At 35.7% G+C, this 18,953-nt stretch overlaps 1 protein-coding gene across 1 annotated transcript in view; it reads left to right on the forward strand.

Annotated features, from left to right (window-relative positions):
- The window catches only part of BMPR2 (bone morphogenetic protein receptor type 2), a 143,198-nt gene that overhangs the window by 116,485 nt on the left and 7,760 nt on the right, over positions 1 to 18,953 (forward strand). The window contains exons 8-10 of the mRNA XM_068968261.1: positions 4,320 to 4,480; positions 5,730 to 5,877; positions 11,343 to 11,479. Coding sequence (XP_068824362.1) covers positions 4,320 to 4,480; positions 5,730 to 5,877; positions 11,343 to 11,479 — 446 coding nt within the window. The remainder of the gene's footprint in view (positions 1 to 4,319; positions 4,481 to 5,729; positions 5,878 to 11,342; positions 11,480 to 18,953) is intronic.

The following is an 18,953-nucleotide window of genomic DNA, read 5'->3' on the forward strand; positions in this document are numbered from 1 at the left end:
ATAGCTAGCATTAGGTTTGTTCAAATTTATCAGGGAGGAAAATATAACAGATCTCAATGAGAATGACTGTTTTTTTCCTTTCTCATGTAAGAATCTAGAAAGAGACAGTCTTCATATTTTCTTTTGGCAGCACCATAGTAGTATTAGGGTCCCAGACTCCTATATTTCTCCTCCATTAATCTTTATATGTGGCTGATGTTTTCAGGATCACCTCATTGTCCATCATGCTATATGCTAGTCAGAGAAAGAGAGAATAGAAGGTATTGCCCCTTTTTATCTCCAGAAGTCTCACTCTTGTGCTTATGTTTTCTTTCCCAGAGCTTAGTCCATGCTTTCCCACCACACTTAGCTGCAAGGGATGTTTCAATGCAGTGTGTGTTTGTTAGTTTTAGCTAGGTGCATCACTGCTTCAAATAACGAGAATACATGGTGAGGAGTCAGTCTTTGCCATTGTGCCGATACTGAGTGGTTGTACTCAATGGAAAAGATTCTGATGCTGGGAGGGATTGGGGGCAGGAGGAGAAGGGGACGACCGAGGATGAGATGGCTGGATGGCATCACGGACTCAATGGACGTGAGTCTGAGTGAACTCCGGGAGATTGTGATGGACAGGGAGGCCTGGCGTGCTGCGATTTGTGGGGTCGCAAAGAGTCAGGCACGACTGAGCAACTGAACTGAACTGTATTATGTCATTGAGTGTAGCGCTGTAACTACAGTTTTATTCAGCCTTTATGTACATTTTTGCTAGTTTTCCAAGTAACTTTTTAAATATATTTGTTTTCTTCACTTTGTTTCAAAGTACACCTTATATCATATCACAGGCCCCTCAAAATTAGCTTTGCTATTAAAATCTGTGTTTGTGTTTACATCCCTTACAGCAGTTTTCTTGCCATACATTCTTTTTTCACTTTCTCTGACCTCTGTAATGAAGAGAATTTTTAATGTATCAATTTCTTAGATCTTTGTTCCATTGTATAATAGCATGGATCATCTTTTTTAGCTGCTGCTTCATATATAAATAATTTCTCCTGAATAATTTATCAGTTCATTTATCTTGACATCTTGCTTTTCTTGAGTACAGAATTTTCAATGTTATTGCCTGTGTCAGCAACTTGATGCACTTACTTTAGTGCGTTAGCTCATTAACCATTTGTATTATGTTTCTTTATTCTTAAATATTATAACTCCTTTAAAGAGCTGGCTTAACACAAAAATTAAAATACTATCCTAATCCCCCTTTTCAAGGCTTGCATGATTCAGAAAGTTTTCCAGTCAAAGTTTGGCTGGAAAGAATGATTGCCATTAAATATGAGTTTTATTTAAACACAGATTCTATTCTTAAACATCACCTTATATTATTACTAAATGCTGCTGCTGCTAAGTCGCTTCAGTCGTGTCCAACTCTGTGCGACCCCATAGACGGCAGCCCACCAGAGTCCCCCGTCCCTGGGATTCTCCAGGCAAGAACACTGGAGTGGATTGCCATTTCCTTCTCCAGTGCATGAAAGTGAAAAATGAAAGTGAAGTTGCTCACTCGTGTCCAACTCTTAGCGACCCCATGGACTATAGCCCACCAGGCTCCTTGGTCCATGGGATTTTCCAGGCAAGAGTACTGGAGTGGGGTGCCATTGCCTTCTACGATTATTACTAAATAGTTAACCTTAAATAAAAAAAACAACTTACTATATACTATTGTAAAAAACATCAGTATAATCGCTATTTGAATTTTTAGTACCTAATTATTTAAAAAATATTCCACAAGTCACTTTGGTCAGAATGGCCATCATCTAAAAGTCTATAAGTAATAAATGCTGGAGAGAGTGTGTAGAAAAAGGAATCCTTTTATACTGTTGGTGGAAATATAAATTGGCACAGCCACTATGGAGAATAGTATGAAAGTTCCTTTAAAAAACTAAAAATAGAGTTACCTTATTATCCTGAAGTCCCATTCCTGGGCACATATCCAGAGAAAACTATAAATCAAAAAGATACACGTATCCCAGTGTTCATTGCAGCACTATTTACAATGTCCGAGGAACGTACGTGTCCATCAACAGATGAAGATAAGGAAGATATGATATATATAAAAGGGGAATATATATAAATTATACACACATATAAAGGGAATATTATGTTACGTGCTACTAAGCCATGAAATAATTCCAGTTAAAGCAACATGGATGGACCTAGAGATTATCATACTGAGTGAATTAAACCAAACAAATATCATATGATATCACTTACATGTAGAGTCTGCAAAAAAAAAAAAAGATATAAATGAACTTATTTACAAAACAAAATAGACCTACAGACGTAGTAGACAGACTATGGTTACCAAAGGGGAAGGGGGGAAAGGATATGGACTTCAATAGTTGTGACTGTTGGGCTCTAGAGCCCAGGCTCAGTTGTTCCACCTTTTATTTCTTTCATAATAGTATCAGAAAGTATTACCCTAGTTTCCTCTCTGGCTGGCTTACTGACTCATTGTGTCGTTCTTCACATTATTAACCTAGTTTTCGTAGTGTGAGATAATTTAGCTTAATTATTGGTTTGGTGTTATACAAACATTTTCAGGTATCTCTATAAATTTTCTTATAAATATCAGCTCAAGATTAAACCATATATACTTATGTTCTGGTTTTATCCAGAATAAGAAATGCAGCTCTTTTACTAGTTGAGTGAGCCATGTTAGTACAAACTTTGGAAGCCTGGACTAGGAAGTAGGAAGGGGAACAAATGAGAAAGAAATCAATTAGAAACCTAGTAACTGCTGTGTTTCTTCCAGTTGTGCTATTGCGTTTTCCTCCCTGCATCAAAGGAATCCTTTTTTTTTCTTTTGAGCTTTTTATTTTCTATTCGGCTATAAATGATAAACAGGGTTGTGATAGTTTCAAGTGAATAGAGAAGGGTCTCAGTTATATTCATCCATTCTCCCACAAACCCTCCTCCCATCCAGGCTACCACATAACATTGAGCAGATTTCCATGTGCTATACAATAGTCCTTGTTGGTTATCCATTTAAAATGTAGCAGTGTGTACATGACCATCCCAAACTCCCTAACTATCCCTCCTCTAGCCCTACAAGTGAGTCTCTTTCTGTTTTGTAAGTAAGTTCATTTGTATCATTTCTTTTTGGTCAAAGGAATCATTATCTTCTGTCTTTGGTTTTATTGTTGGTGAAATCGCAGTTTAATACATGTTAATGAGAGTAATAAATGTAAATACTGAGTCTTTTTGTGCCTAAATGTAAGCATTCTGTTTGTATTTATCATTGACTTTGTTCTCATTGCTCTATTTCTTTATATAACTAAGGAGTTAATTTTTAATTTTGAGTATTATACTATAGAATTTTTTCCTCTTAAGAGCTGTGGTTTTATTTCAATATAAGATTTATATAAAGTTTTCTTTTTTAAATTTTATTGAAGTATAGTTGATTTCCAATGTTTTATTAATTTCTGCTGTACAACAGCGTGACTCAGCTATACCCATATATTCTTTTTCATATTCTTTTCCATTGTAGTTTTTCACAGGACATTGAATATAGTTCCCTTGTGCTATACAGTGGGACCTTGTTGTTTTTCCGTTTTATATATAATAGTTGGCATCTGCTAATTCCAAACTCCCAATCATTTCCTTCCTTCCTCCCTCCTCCATGGTTTTCTTATCAGGAGGAAAAGAATGATGATTTTAGTTAGGGGCCTTGATTGGATATATTCTTTCAGGCAGTGTGTGTGTCTGTGTGTCAGGCCTTTTGAATTCAGGCAAAACATGTCCTCTCTCTCCCTTCACAGAACATAAAAGTCTTCTGATAAACAAGTAACAGAATGAGTATAATAGTATTTTGTTTTGTAAAATCAGAAACCAATGCATTGCTAAACGATTTCTAGTTTGATTTGAAGAACTGTAGTGGGCTTAGATATATAGCTAAGCCTCAGCACAAAACTGGGGTTTTCTGTCATAGGTTAATTTACTTTTTGTTTTAACCAAATATTCCTTTTTTAATTGCCTCCTTTACCTACTAGAGGAAAAAAAAAAAGGACCAAAGTAGTATATGTTAAAATTAGAAGCCAGATCCTATTGACTAGTAATTGCAACTTAATGTTTAAAGCTTAATTAATTATAGATGCAAAAGGAATTATGTTGTGAAATATAATGAAAACAGTGAGGATTGTGAGTTGAAATTTTTATTTACGTACTTTTTGTTACTAGAAAAGTATAGGGAAGAAAAAAAGCAGTCTTCTTTATATTACCTTCCTGCTCATTCTGTGTTCAGTAGTGCAATTGAAGCATTAATAAATATTTGAAAACTATCCAAACAGATCATTATAAACCTGCAATTTCCCATCGAGATTTGAACAGCAGAAATGTTCTGGTGAAAAATGATGGAACCTGTGTAATTAGTGACTTTGGGTTGTCCATGAAGCTGACTGGAAATAGACTGGTGCGCCCAGGGGAGGAAGATAATGCAGCCATTAGTGAGGTGAGTGTATACAAAAGGTATCACACTGACATACTTTTAAAACATAATAAATTGAATTTAAAAATCTACTAAGTACTCAGGACGGTTGTCCTTATCCAGTTATAGCATATTAGAAATTATAGAATTAAGATATACAGAAAACACTGCATGAAGTTCATCAATTCATTGTGGAAATCACTGCCATTCAACCTTATTTTTGTCAAGCGTTAGGAGGAATACTGTTGACTGGACTTCTCTGGTGGCTCAAATGGTAAAGCATACTTGCAGTGTGAGAGACCTGGGTTTGATCCCTGGCTTAGGAAGATCCCCCAGAAGAGGGCATGGCAACCCACACCAGTACTTTTGTCTGGAGAATCCCATGGACAGAGGAGCCTGGTGGGCTACAGTCCATGGTGTCACAAAGAGTCAGACACGACTGAGCAGCACACACTAGCATAAGCACTATTGACTAGGATGACTAAATCACACCTTAATTATTTCGAGGGTTTTTGTTTTTTTTTTAAGAAAAAATTGCTAGGATGAATTTTATTAAAATTAAAAGCTTCTACTCTATGAAAGACAATATTAAGAAAATGAAAAAACAACCCTCAAACTGGGAGAATATATTCGAAAAACACATATCTGATAAAGGACTTGTATCCAGAATATAAAAACTCTTAAAACTCAACAGTAAGAAGTCAAACAAGTCAATTAATAAATAGAAGATCTAAATAGAAATTTGACCAAAGACAGTATATGGATGGCAGATAAACATGTGAAAATTACTCAACGTGATTCATGAATCGAGAACTGCAAATTAAAACAGGATGCCATTGCCTTTGAATGCTTTTAAAAGAACAATAATTTCAAATGCTGGAGACAATGTGGGGCAATGGCAACCCACTCCTTGCTGGTAGGAATGCTAGATAGTATTCACTTTGGAAAACATAGTATTCCAGCAATCACACTCCTAGGTATATAGACCCTGTTGACTTAAAAACTTATATTCACACAAACACCTGCACATCAAGGTTCATAGCAGCTTTATTCATAATTGCTGAAAACTGGAAGCAACCAAGATGTTCTGAAAAGGGTATTTTATAGTTTTAAAAAATGAGGTCTAAAAAGGTTCAGTGCCATACTTAGGTTCAAATAAGCATATTGACCTATTGTTGACCCAAAATTTATGTATAACTTCTAGCCTAATGTATGCCCTTCAGAATATGCTACATTATTTCCTGAAATATATATCACTCTTTTTTTTTATCAGGTTGGCACAATCAGATACATGGCACCAGAAGTTCTGGAAGGAGCTGTGAACCTTAGGGACTGTGAATCAGCTTTGAAACAAGTAGATATGTATGCACTTGGACTAATTTATTGGGAGATATTTATGAGATGCACAGACCTCTTTCCAGGTGAGGGAATTGTTGTCAAAATTAACATATGTTTTGAAGTGAAGCAGTTACATATTTTTTCTACCGATATTAAGTATACTTCTGTGTTTGTGCTTTCATTTAAATCTTTAGTTCATTGCCATCTAGTGTTCAGAAACATTATTAGCAGAAAGATGTCAGTTGGAAAAAAACTTTTTAGAAAGAACACCAGGTTTGCATCTGAGTGTGATTTAATTAATTGCTCATAATAGTTTACGTGTATTCAGTTTGGTCTCTGATAGCTTTAGCAGTTATCATTTCCTTATGCACCCTCTGAGTATTTACGAAGCTGCACTTCATAGTGTTTCCTGAACTGACTCAGTCAGGAATTAGAAGTAGTGAATTATCCATTAGATTATCTTTTTCTTCCTTTTTAAAAATTCTCCTTTTCTTCCTTTTTTAAAAAAATTTCCCTTCTCTTGTCTTCATGCCTTCCTGTCTGTCTTCCTTCCTTTCATGAAAGAACAACTCATTCAGTGTAAATATTTATTTGAGGCTAACTTGAAATAGCAAAATGATTATATATTTTTCTCCTTTTGTTATGATTATATCAATGTCATTGTGATATATTAATAAAAATTTAAACTAGTTACCAGTGTATTTACCAGTGCATTGCACTCTTCTAGGTTGTATAAAAATAATTTGACATCAGTTCAGTTCAGTCACTCAGTTGTGTCCGACTCTTTTCGACCCAAGGCAAATGAATCGCAGCATGCAAGGCCTCCCTGTCCATCACCAACTTCCGGAGTTTACCCAAGCTCATGTCCATCGAGTCAGTGATGCCATCTAGCCATCTCATCCTCTGTCATCCCCTTCTCCTCCTGCCCCCAATCCCTCCCAGCATCAAGGTCTTTTCCAATGAGTCAAGTCTTCGCATTGAGGTGGCCAAAGTATTAGAGTTTCAGCTTCAGCATCAGTCCTTCCAATGAACACCCAGGACTGATCTCCTTTAGGATGGACTGGTTGGATCTCCTTGCAGTCTAAGGGACTCTCTAGAGTCTTCTCCAGTATAAGTGGTCCCTATATTGTAGGAAAAACAGCACTGATAGCATGGGGAAATGGAAAGCAGTCAGTTGACCCAGCATTGGACAAATGGAACTACTTAATAAAAACAGATTAGTAGTGCGGTTGATTTTTTTGTTGTTCTTGTTTCAAAAATAGTGAGCATTTGGGCCTCCCATGGTGGTCCAGTGGTTAGGAATCTATTCTTCTACTGCATGGGGCACAGGTTTGATCCATGGTTAGGGAAGTAAGATCACACATGGCACACAGTGATTCCCCAGCCCCCCAAAAAGAGTAAACATTTATCAACAGTTTATAATTCTAAAATATAATGGAACAAATTAATAATTATTTAGATTAATGGCAAGTCAATCAGTTATTATTTAGAAGTATATTTGCAATTAAATAGAAGTATTGGTTACTAGACAGCATATTAAAAAGCAGAGACATTACTTTGCCAACTAAGATCCGTCTAGTCAAAGCTATGGTTTTTCCAGTGGTCATGTATGGTTGTGAGAGTTGGACTGTGAAGCAAGCTGAGGGCCAAGGAATTGAACTGTGGTGTTGGAGAAGACTCCTGAGAGTCCCTTGGACTGCAAGGAGATCCAACCAGTCCATTCTGAAGGAGATCAGCCCTGGGATTTCTTTGGAAGGAATGATGCTAAAGCTGAAACTCCAGTATTTTGGCCACCTCATGCGAAGAATTGACTCATTGGAAAAGACTCTGATGCTGGGAGGGATTGGGGGCAAGAGGTGAAAGGGACCACAGAGGATGAGATGGTTGGATGGCATCACCGACTCAATGGACATGAGTAAACTCTAGGAGTTGGTGATGGACAGGGAGGCCTGGCATGCTGCAGTCCATGGGGTCACAAAGAGTTGGACACAACTGAGCTCCTGAAATGACTGACTGAATGGATACTCAAAGTGTTTTTCTGGAAATAGCAGTGATTACAATAGTATCACATATTATTGGAACCTTACAAGTTTTAATTTCTATTATTAAAACTTCGGCCATAGTATTTTAAAAATCTTAATCCAGAACTTTTGTGTTTTAGAAGCATGTGTGACTAAAATTATTCTTGTATCAGCTTAAGTTAGTACATTGCTATCAGCAATGTTTTTTTGAACAGTTGCTACATTCAAAGAATAGCTATTGCTTTTGGACTGGTAAATTATAAAGTGCAATATCAAATGTTTGCACAGGAAAGGCAATTAAATATTGTTTGCAGAATACTATTTTAATGGAGATATAAGATGAACTGAAATAATGTTAGAAAGAGTTTAAAAAAGGAAAAAGAAATTGAGTGTTACTTTTAAATGTATACAGAATTTCAGTTTAGGAAGATAGAAAAAGTCCTGGACATGAATGCACAACTTTGTGAATGCACTTAGTGCCACAGAACTCTATATTCAGAAATGGTTTAAATGATAAATTTTATGTTGCATACATTTAACCACAATGTAAAATAAAAATACAGGAAAAAGAAGAGAGTTGTATTGAGATACCCTGTAATTTTAGATATGGAAATGGTGAAGAAGAAGTGTATGTGAGATAAAATGTAGAAAAAGAATCTGTGGTTCTCATTAGCTATTGGAGACAGTTTGGGAAACTGAGAAATATTCAAAGGTTTGAGAAATAGTAAGGGTGCCAGCCGGGAGCTTAGGAAAAAGTCCTGGTTAATATCAGAAAGATGAGTTAATTATGGTAACTTTTGGACAGAGTATTGATAGACTACTGAAAATTTGATCTCTGATGGCTTTAGCAGTTTATCATTTTCCTTATGCACCTTCTGAGCATTTGAGAAGCTGCTGAAGAACTCTAAGAATGAAGAATTTAAGATTAAAATGTTTATTTGGGAATTGTCTACATAGAGATGATAATTCAGAATTTATGAGTGGAGGTACTCCGCTCCCCTAAGAGAATAAACAAAGAAACACTGGTAAGTAAAGACTGCGTGTTAGGCCACTTCCACCATTATAGGTCAGTGAAGAAGATAAAAATACAGAGGAAACTGAGAAATGATAGAATTGGTGAAGTCAGTGTTAGAAAGTATTAAGAACCAAGATTGATAGAAATATATGTAATTGAAAGGTCAAAAGGAAGTAGAACTGAGGATTGATCTTGAAATTTGAATACGAGGAGATCATTGGTATTCATAGAGGAGTTTCTGTGAAATAGAGAAGACAGAAATATTACAGGAATTATATTACAGGGAAACATCAAGAAAGCACAGGCAGTGGATACAGGGCACTTCATTTTTAACAATGAAATGAGGTGTAAATATTCCACAGACATATTAATAAACCTAAAGAAAGCATATATTGACTGTAAAATTCTTATAAAATATTCTTTAAACTTCTGTGATAGAACTCCAAGTGCCTCACATCCTTTATTATTCCATTTTATTAAGTGGAAACAGTCTGTGTTGATGGCTGGCTGTCTCTCTCTGTAGAATATTAACAGTACAAATAAATTTGGTTCTATATTATTGTACAAAGGAAGAAAAGGAAGGAGAGAAAGGAAGGAAGAAAAAAGACAGGTGAAAGAAAGAAAGAAAGAGGAAAAGAACAGGTGTAGATTAAGAAGTGAGATAGAACGTTTCTAACTATTTAGAGACATACAAGTAACAAATGAGAACCATGAAGATTTAGTAGTAATTTGATAATTCTTAATGGCATTCCATTCACAAAACAAGATTATGCATTTGTTTCATTTAGCATGTTTTTTGATTATAATTTATATCTGAGTAAAGCAAATAAGTAAAATTATAAATATTTATTCTACTGAATGAACCTTTGAAGAAAAAATAATGCTTGGAAAGTGTGTATCTGTGTTGTGTATTTGTCTCAGAAATACAAAAGAGATACTAGTACAGTATCTATAACTAGGTACAGTTAACAGATGGTATGGGTTGAGGGTTTATCATATGAGATTTCATGAAAGGTGATACACTACGTGGCAGATGAAATACTTGAGTTGTGTCTTTCAAGTTCAGTGTTGATGCTTATTGATAAAAAACTAAGTATGCTTAAATGTTTACAGAGTACGTGAAGATATCTTTTGTATTTGTAGGTAGTGCAATATTCCAAAAAATGTGAGCAATGCTACATAAATTATAGAATTGATTTTTGTTACTTTTCAAAAAAATATTCTGCTAAGTCATTTCAGTCGTGTCTGACCCTGTGCAACCCCATAGATGGCAGCCCACCAGGCTCCGCCGTCCCTGGGATTCTCCAGGCAAGAACATTGGAGTGGGTTGCCATTTCCTTCTCCATTGCATGAAAGTGAAAAGTGAAAGTGAAGTCGCTCAGTTGTGTCCGACTCCTTGCGACCCCATGGACTGCAGCCTACCAGGCTCCTCTGTCCTTGGGATTTTCCAGGCAAGAGTACTGGAGTGGGTTGCCATTGCCTTCTCCTCAAAAAATATTGGTGGAGGGCAAATATATGGTTTTTTTTAATATTCAAATTGAAGCATAAAACTTCAGTTGCATGTTTTGTAATGTACTTTCTCTCTGGGTAATTATGAGTTTTATCTCCATGTGAGGGAGATAAGGAAGGCAGACACTGCCATTGTGCTGACAGGAAGACTGAAACACAGAATAGTTAAATGACTTTTCCAAGGTAGAGATGAAGCCAAGATTACAACCTAAGTGTCTGTCCTCCATCCTGGTATCCTTTTCTTCTAATTTATCCTGTCATTTTAATGGTGTGGGAGGAGGCCCAAGAAGACAAGAAGAGTCTCTGTTGTATTTTTTGCCAAGTGTTTGACTTAACTATTAATTTTCTAAGTGTTGGTCCCAAAGGTCTTCTGTGTGGCTCAATATGTTAATTGTTTAATTTGATCAAATTTTGTAAGAAGCATAAGTTTCTTATCACAAACAGCTGATTCTCTATTACATATTGGTGATAGAGTTATTAAACAGGAATAGAATAGTTCATGATAGTTTTAAAATCTTTGATCTAGATCATGTTTTTTAAGGGGAAGAATCAGTATATTGATTTTGTCAGATGGTCATTAACATAAAAATTTTTGTGACATTTGATAGATTTGGCTAGATTGTAATAGAGCCAGTGATGTGATAAGACATGATTGTACAACCCACCACTTACATTTAGTTGTACAGATACGTTCGTTGTACTAGATCTTGGACTTTCTCCTCGTATTCACCACCCTCAATTCCCTGTATGGGATAAGAATTCAGGCATAGTTTTAAGCATTAAACATCATGTCTATAATAATGTCCATCACCACCCCTCTCTCCCCCCAAGTCAGTAATATTGGAAACCATTTAAAAATAATTGCCCATCATTGTAGCTACCATTTAATTTATAGCAACATTTAATTTATCAAACAAAGACTATTATAAGTAGAGCTTTTATTAATAATGCATGAAACCCAAAATGATAGTAAATTTTACTCCTTTTTTAAAAAAATTCACAGGTGAATCTGTACCAGAATACCAGATGGCTTTTCAGACAGAGGTTGGAAATCATCCCACTTTTGAAGATATGCAGGTTCTGGTGTCTAGGGAAAAACAGAGACCCAAGTTCCCAGAAGCTTGGAAAGAAAATAGCCTGGTAAGGAAAAACTAAATTATTGAAAAAGAGGACTTAGGACTGAATACGTTTCAAATGTTGCCTGAAGCAAAAATAGATAGTTGATGGTAATAGTTTTTAGAGTTGTCTAATGCCAAAAATCTAACTTACTTGATTTGTATGATGCTGTATATTTTCAAAGTTGGAGGTGTTTTAATTTGTTTTCTTCAAATATAAAATACTCCTTAGAGAGACTAACTGTTATGTCTGCAGTTTGCCACATTGGGTAACAGCTGGAATAATTAACATGATAATATTTCAAACATGATTGAAATTCCGTTCCATTTATTCTCTTGAGAGTAGTACCAAAAATGTTAATTAGTACAGACTTAAATATTCACTGACTGATAGAAATTTAAACTACACCAAAAAGAAACCAAAGTACCATGTATAAATTCTGCTTATTAAAAATGAAGTTTACAATGCTGAAATATTTTCAGAGGCTCCTGCCATTTCAGTAAATTGTTGCTACAGTTCTAAAAGCATCTTAACATTTGCATACAACAGGTATATTCACACTCATATTTTTTTTAATGTGAGTAGGATCATCTCATTATCCACTGTCATTTCTAAAGCTTGTTTTTTCACTAATTTTTCATGTCATTACATATACAGATTTATCACTTTCTCTCCATTTCAGTATTTCATTATCTATCCTAATTACTGAATTGCTCTTTATTAATAATAGTACCCTGTATTATTTTAAAAACCTTTTAGAAGAATTAAAGTTATGCTTATATATGGTAAACAAAATCAAATTAAATGGAATGGCTAAAATAGGAAATGGGAAAAGAAAAGATTACCTACTCCTGTCCTACCTTTAGAAGTAATTCATGTTAACAGTGTTCTGAGGTTTTGTTTTTTTTCCTAAACTTTCTCTTCTGGAAGTTCACATTATAACTTTAAATATTATGTTTATTCTTATTTATTGTTGTCTCTCATTTATCCACTCCTAGTTTTATAATAGTGTATTTGTATAATACAGTATAATAATTTAGTATAATACTGTATTAAATGATATTTTGTATACAGATTGATCTAATATTTTTAATAAAATAAAAACATGGGATTTTGTAGAATTATGGTTGTGTAAACGTCCTTGGCACAATGTACTATTGTGCTTGGACTCATAAATGAGGAAGTGAAAATCCTATGTTAGTCACTAGAAGCTGCTGCCTTTTGAGGAATGATGTTTTAAAAGTCACCGTCCACTGGCTTTTCTGACTTTTTTGGCCCTAGGCTTACCTTCCCTCCTCCCCTCTCTCTCCCCTCCCCTTCCCTCTACTTTCTACTTTACTGAAGGAACTGGGACAGATTTTTTAAAAGAGGTCCCTGATGTCAGGTAAGAGGCTTAATCCTTTCCCAGGGTTCATTAGATGTGCCAGCCTCACAGCAGAGTATGCTTCAAAGAAAAATCTCTTTGTGAAATTTTATCTACTAAAATACAACTTCATCTTCCATAAATGGTTTTATTTCACCAGAGAAATTGGACTACTTATTCTAAAGTATGTTTTGGCAACCCTGCCATTATGGGATATGCACCATATGCATATTTTTCTGAAAACTTTTTACTCTCAATTTGGATGAGGTTTCTAAGTAAGAAATAAGTAATATTTGGTTCACTTCCAATAAATCCATTTAGATCTAATGTGCAACAGTCAATAGCACTGCTGCTTCTGTGCAGTGACAGTCTAGTACTAGAATTAGATAGCAAATACATAGTTTCTGTATGAAATAGACCCCCCCTTTCTATGAAGACATTTTGCTTCATAGTTGCATTGAAATTACAAAACATTTCTGTAGTAACACAACTCAAAATCTTCTAAAAATTAATGAATGTAAAAACTCATTTTAAAAACTGCCAGGGAACCAACCTAAACAGCATATTAAAAAGCAGAGACATTACTTTACCAACAAAGGTCTGTATAATCAAAGCTATGGTTTTTCCAATAGTCATGTATGGATGTGAGAGTTGGACCATAAAGAAAGCTGAGTGCTGAAGAATTGATGCTTTTGAACTGTGGTGCTGGAGATGACTTGAGAGTCCTTTGGACTGCAAGGAGATCCAACTAGTCCATCCTAAAGGAAATCAGTCCTGAATATTCATTGGAAGGACTGATGCTGAAGCTGAAACTCCAATACTTTGGCCAGCTGATGTGAAGAACTGACTCATTGGAAAAGACCCTGATGCTGGGATAGATTGAAGGCAGGAGGAGAAGGGGACGACAGAAGATGAGATGGTTGGATGGCATCACTGACTCAATGGACATGAGTTTAAGTCAGCTCTGGGAGTTGGTGATAGACAGGGAAGCCTGGGATACTGCAGTTCATGGAGTCGCAAAGATTCAGACATGATTTAGTGACTGAACTGAAGTGAACTGAATTTTGAACTTATTGCACATCATTAAGAAACTAATACAATGTCATTCAGCTTATTTATTCATTAACATTCACTAAATGAATCCTGTGTATTGTGTGCTTAATATAGAGAGCACTAGAGACAGCCTCCACCTTTATAGAGCTCCCTCTTGTGTTAGATGAGAAAGTTAATGATTTTGACATAAATGCAGTCATCAAATGTTTTGATACGGGCTCTAGTCATATCAAATGACAATAGGGATATATTTTATTATATTGTCTACTGAAAAAGATCCAGATGCTGGGAAAGATTGAAGGCGGAAAGAGAAGGGGACCACAGAGGGTGAGATGGTTGGATGGCATCACCAACTCAGACAAGAGTTGGAGTAGGCTCTGGGAGTTGGTGGTGGACGGGAAGAACTGGCGTGCTGCAGTCCATGGGATCGCAAAGAATCAGACAAGACTGAGTGGCTGAACCGAACTGAACTGTATATTTCAGTTGACTTTTCTTGCTGCTGTCAAGATTCTCTCTTCTTCCTTGGTTTTTTATAATTTGATTATAATGTGTCTCAGTATGGAACTCTCTTTGAGTTCATTGAGTTTCTTGGATGTGTAGATTCATTTCTTTTACTAAATTTGGAAAGTTATTGAATTATTATTTCTTGAAATATTCTTTATCTATCTTTTCTTCTGGGGCTGTCACTCATTTTGTGTATTTTGATGTGATTAATGGTGCCTCACAAGTCTTTAAGCTCTATTCATTTTCTTCATTCTTTTTTTGTTTCTGCTTCTCAGACTAGGTAATTTTTATTTCCTGTCTTCATGTTTAGTAATTCTTTTTTCTCTTTGCTCAAAGCCTCAATTAACCAATTTGGTGAATTCTTCATTTAAGTGTTTTTACTTTTGACCTCCCAAGTGTCTTTTTAACTCCCTTCTGTATTTTCTGTCTCTTAATTGCTGTTCTCCATTTGTTGAGACGTTGTTTTCCCAGTTTCCTTTCATTCTTCATCCATGGTTTCTAGTTCTTTGAGCATATTTAAAGTCTTTGCCAGTAACTCCAATGTCTGTATTTCCTGAGGGACAGTTTCTGTTCCTTTCTTCATTCCTGTGAATGGGGCATAGTTTCTTGTTTCTTCACATGCTTTATAGTTTTTTGTTTAAAATCACATGTTTTAGATATCATTATGGACGAAAAGGAAACAAAAAAGGAAAAGACTCTCCAAGTCATTGCAGATTGGCTTTGTCTTGGGGCCCTTTGTTAACATTTTACTTCCTGCTAGTACTGAGCCAAGACTTCTCATTGGCTGAGCCAGTCAGCTCTGAAAGCTTGTGATCTTCTCTGAGCATGCATCCTGCAGTGAACTTGGGTGTGGATTTTTAGATTCTTCAGTATATGCAGAAGCTTTTCAATGCCTTTATTCCCCAAAGTTTCTCACACCCAGTTTTTCTTCCTTGACTTTGAGCATTTCTTTTGTGTGCCTCAACTATTATATTTTGCCCCAGGTTATAGCATTTGTTCTTTGGTCTTTCATTTTTTCCAAAGAATGTTCTGCACTTAGTCATAGCCACTTCCCTATGCTAAGAGAGTTCTGAGTTAGGCAGAACAAAGACAGGCCTATTGTATTGGATCTTCACGGGAAGACATGTCAAAACAGATAGCATAATTTCTTGGAAACAAGGTTACTCGGCTCCCTCTGGGAACAGGTGCCTGTCTTGGGAAAAACGGACTGCCATCTTCATACTTGCCATCACTCCAGGGGCAGCACTAAATTAAAACACGACAGAGTTCTCCTAGCCTGTTTCAGTGGCCTTTCTCCTTGCATTTATGTTTTTAAGTTGGTTCCTATAAACATTTGACTAACATCCAGAGTTTCAGTAAAGTTGATTATGATATTTGCGAAGTTTTCAGTGCTTTTCCTCCCAAAGTTCCTTGCTCTGCTTTGTTTTGACTAATGTCCTCATAGAACGAATTAGGAAATAACCTCCCTTGTTTGATTTTCTGGAAGACTTGTGAAGACTTGGCATGATTATTTTTTTTTAATGTTTGGTTGAATTCATTCCTAAAGCCATCCAGACATGGAGGTTTTTTCATGGGAAAGTTTTAAAATACAAATTTACCCTCCAAATTGATGGCACTCCCAATAATAATATAGAAGTGCCTGTTTTCCCATCACTCACACTAGGTGGTATGAAATTTTGTCTTTGTTAATGTGTTCAGTTCAGTTCAGTCGCTCAGTTGTGTCCAACTCTTCGTGACTGCATGGACTGCAGCACACCAGGCTTCCCTGAGCTAGCTCAAATTCATGTCCGTTGAGTCAGTGATGCGCATCCTCTGTCATCCCCTTCTCCTGCCTTCAACCTTTCCCAGCATCAGGGTCTTTTCCAATGAGTCAGTTCTTCTCATCAGTTAATGTGTTAGGTAAAAATAAATCTTATTTTGATTTGTACCTAGTAAATAATAAAGGCAGTATTTGAAAACAGGATCTTGTTTAAGCTGGTACTAATACTACAAATTTGGAACTAATATTCTTAACTACTTCATTATACTACCTCAACATTGTGAATAAGGTTGAGCATTTTAGCATATTTTAAAGGTGTTTGTTTTTGTTACTTATATGCAGTTTATCTATATTCCTATATTTACTATCACTTTTTAAATGTCTTCTTACTGGCAAGCATCACAGAAATAATTGATTCATCCAAGAAACAGCAAGAGATGCTGAAACCAATGGGTGAAAAGTTGAATGCAGAACAAGATATATACAGGAGCTTTGAATACTCTCCCCCTCCCAAAACAGTGATTAATTATTAAAGGGAAAATGGAACTTTACAGGGAAGATACCTGGCAGACACCAACTTAGTCACGTGGTTAAGGTTAACTTCTCTAGTAATGGGACAAATAAAAAATTGTACGTGATAGGAAGAACAGTGGGAAGAACAGAAATCTCTCCTGTGATTTTCTGCCAAAGATGCAAACTTTGAATTTGATCAGGAGGAAATATCAGATAAATTGAGGAACATTTTCAAAAGTAACTGGGCTACTTTTAGGTCTACCTAGTCTTTTAAAATGTCAAGATCATGAAAGAAAAGAAAAGTACGTTTGAAATTATTTCAAAAGGAAAAGAAAAATTCCTCTGTTCGTAACTTAACGACCAGTTCATTTTTCTAAACCAATATTAAAATCTACTAAGGTAAGTATATAACTAGGTTTTAGAGGTATATTTATCATAAAAAGTTAGTTATAATTGATTCTTGAGTTTCTTGAGTTATCTTAAAATCCAAGTCATTTTTAAATCCATTAAGTATAGTCTTTCCTCATTATTCACGAATTTCATATTTGGAATTCAACTACTGGCCAAAGTGTGTTTGCAGTCCCAAAATCAGTAGTCAGAACACTGTCCCAGTCATTTGTGTATGTGTGCAGAACAGTGAAAAATTTGAGTTCAGATGTACATGTCCCTAACTGAAGGTCTAATAAGGCTTTCATGTTTCATCTCTTGTATTGTAAAAAAGTATCTTTTTTGCAATGTATTCACTGCTGTATTTTTCGCATTTTTATTTTTGCATTTTTTGGTGATTTCACCATTTAAAATGGCCCTTAAGTATAACACTGAACTCTTATGTGATATTACTAAGCACAAGAAAGGTTTGCTACTCCTTATGAAGAAAGGAAAACATGTTCTAGATAAACTCCATTAGGGCATGAGGTGTAGTGCTATGATCATGAGTACAAGGTAATAAAGTGATTTTATGTATTTTTTTAACTTACTTTTTTGTATTGGAGTGTAGCCGATTAACAACGTTGTGATAGTTTCAGGTGAACAGTGAAGGAACTCAGCCATACGTATACATAAACCCATTCTTCCTGAAACTCACCTCCTATTCAAGCTGCCACATAACATTGAACAGAGTTCCTTGTGCTGTACAGTAGGTCCATGTTGGTGATCCATTTCAAATACAGCAGTGTGTATAGGCAACCATAAGTTGTCTTCTAAGTCTGTGAATCTCTTTGTGTTTTCTAAGTTCATTTGTATCATCTCTTTTTGGATACCACATATAAAGGATGTCATACAGTATTTCTCCTTTTCTATCTGACTTAAACTTATATATTTTAAAAGGTGTCTTTAAACAGAAACACAGGTAAAACAAGATTATTTATTGATCATTTAACGAAAATGTTATATTCAGAGACTCACAGGTTCCTAATCCTGTATTTCCTCTAGGATTAATGTTTCATCATTAATCCAGTACACAGCAACTTTATAGAACATGACTACTATCGATAACAGACTCAACCATACTTATAAATACCAAACTTTTACCTCAGGGAGATGATGCACTTGCTATTAAACGCAAGATTATCATTGTCTGTTCTTCCGGTTCTTCCATATCTTGAGAAATAGGTAGATTTTTATTGCTTAATGAAAAGATTATTAGTTGTTGTTTATGTCTGTTGTTCATATTTTAATTGTTACTCAATACAGCCTAGAACATACTTTTAAATAGATTTCAAAACTCAAAGTAAAGTTGAGTCTTATAAGATATACTCTTTGATCTGTGTTCTGGGCAGGATTGGAGAATCAGCAGTACCGTACTGAGGCAGCCAACTCAGAAGAGCCAGGGGGAAATGGTATTAATGGTGGGCCATGGTGCATGTACATAGTGAGCCTATATTCAGAAAGAACACTGTCATGTTGCCCAGACAAACCTAGACAGCATACTAAAAAGCAGAGACATTACTTTGCAAACATAGGTCCATTTAGTCAGAGCTATGGTTTTTCTAGTAGTCAGGTATGGATGTGAGAATTGGACCTTAAAGAAGGCTGAGCACCCCAAAATTGATGCTTTTCTGGACTGTGGTGTTGGAGAAGACCCTTGAGAATCCTTGGACTGCAAGGAGATCCAACCAGTCAATCCTAAAGGAAATAAATCCTGAATATTCATTGGAAGGACTGATGCTGAAGTTGAAGCGTCAATACTTTGGCCACCGGATACAAAGAGCTGACTCATTAGAAAAGATCCTGATCCTGGGGAATATTGAAGGCAGGAGGAGAAGGGGACAAGAGAAGACAAGATGATTTGATGACATCATTGACTC

Source organism: Capricornis sumatraensis, chromosome 3 (genome assembly GCF_032405125.1).
Source record: "Capricornis sumatraensis isolate serow.1 chromosome 3, serow.2, whole genome shotgun sequence".
Classification (NCBI taxonomy): Eukaryota; Metazoa; Chordata; class Mammalia; order Artiodactyla; family Bovidae; genus Capricornis; species Capricornis sumatraensis.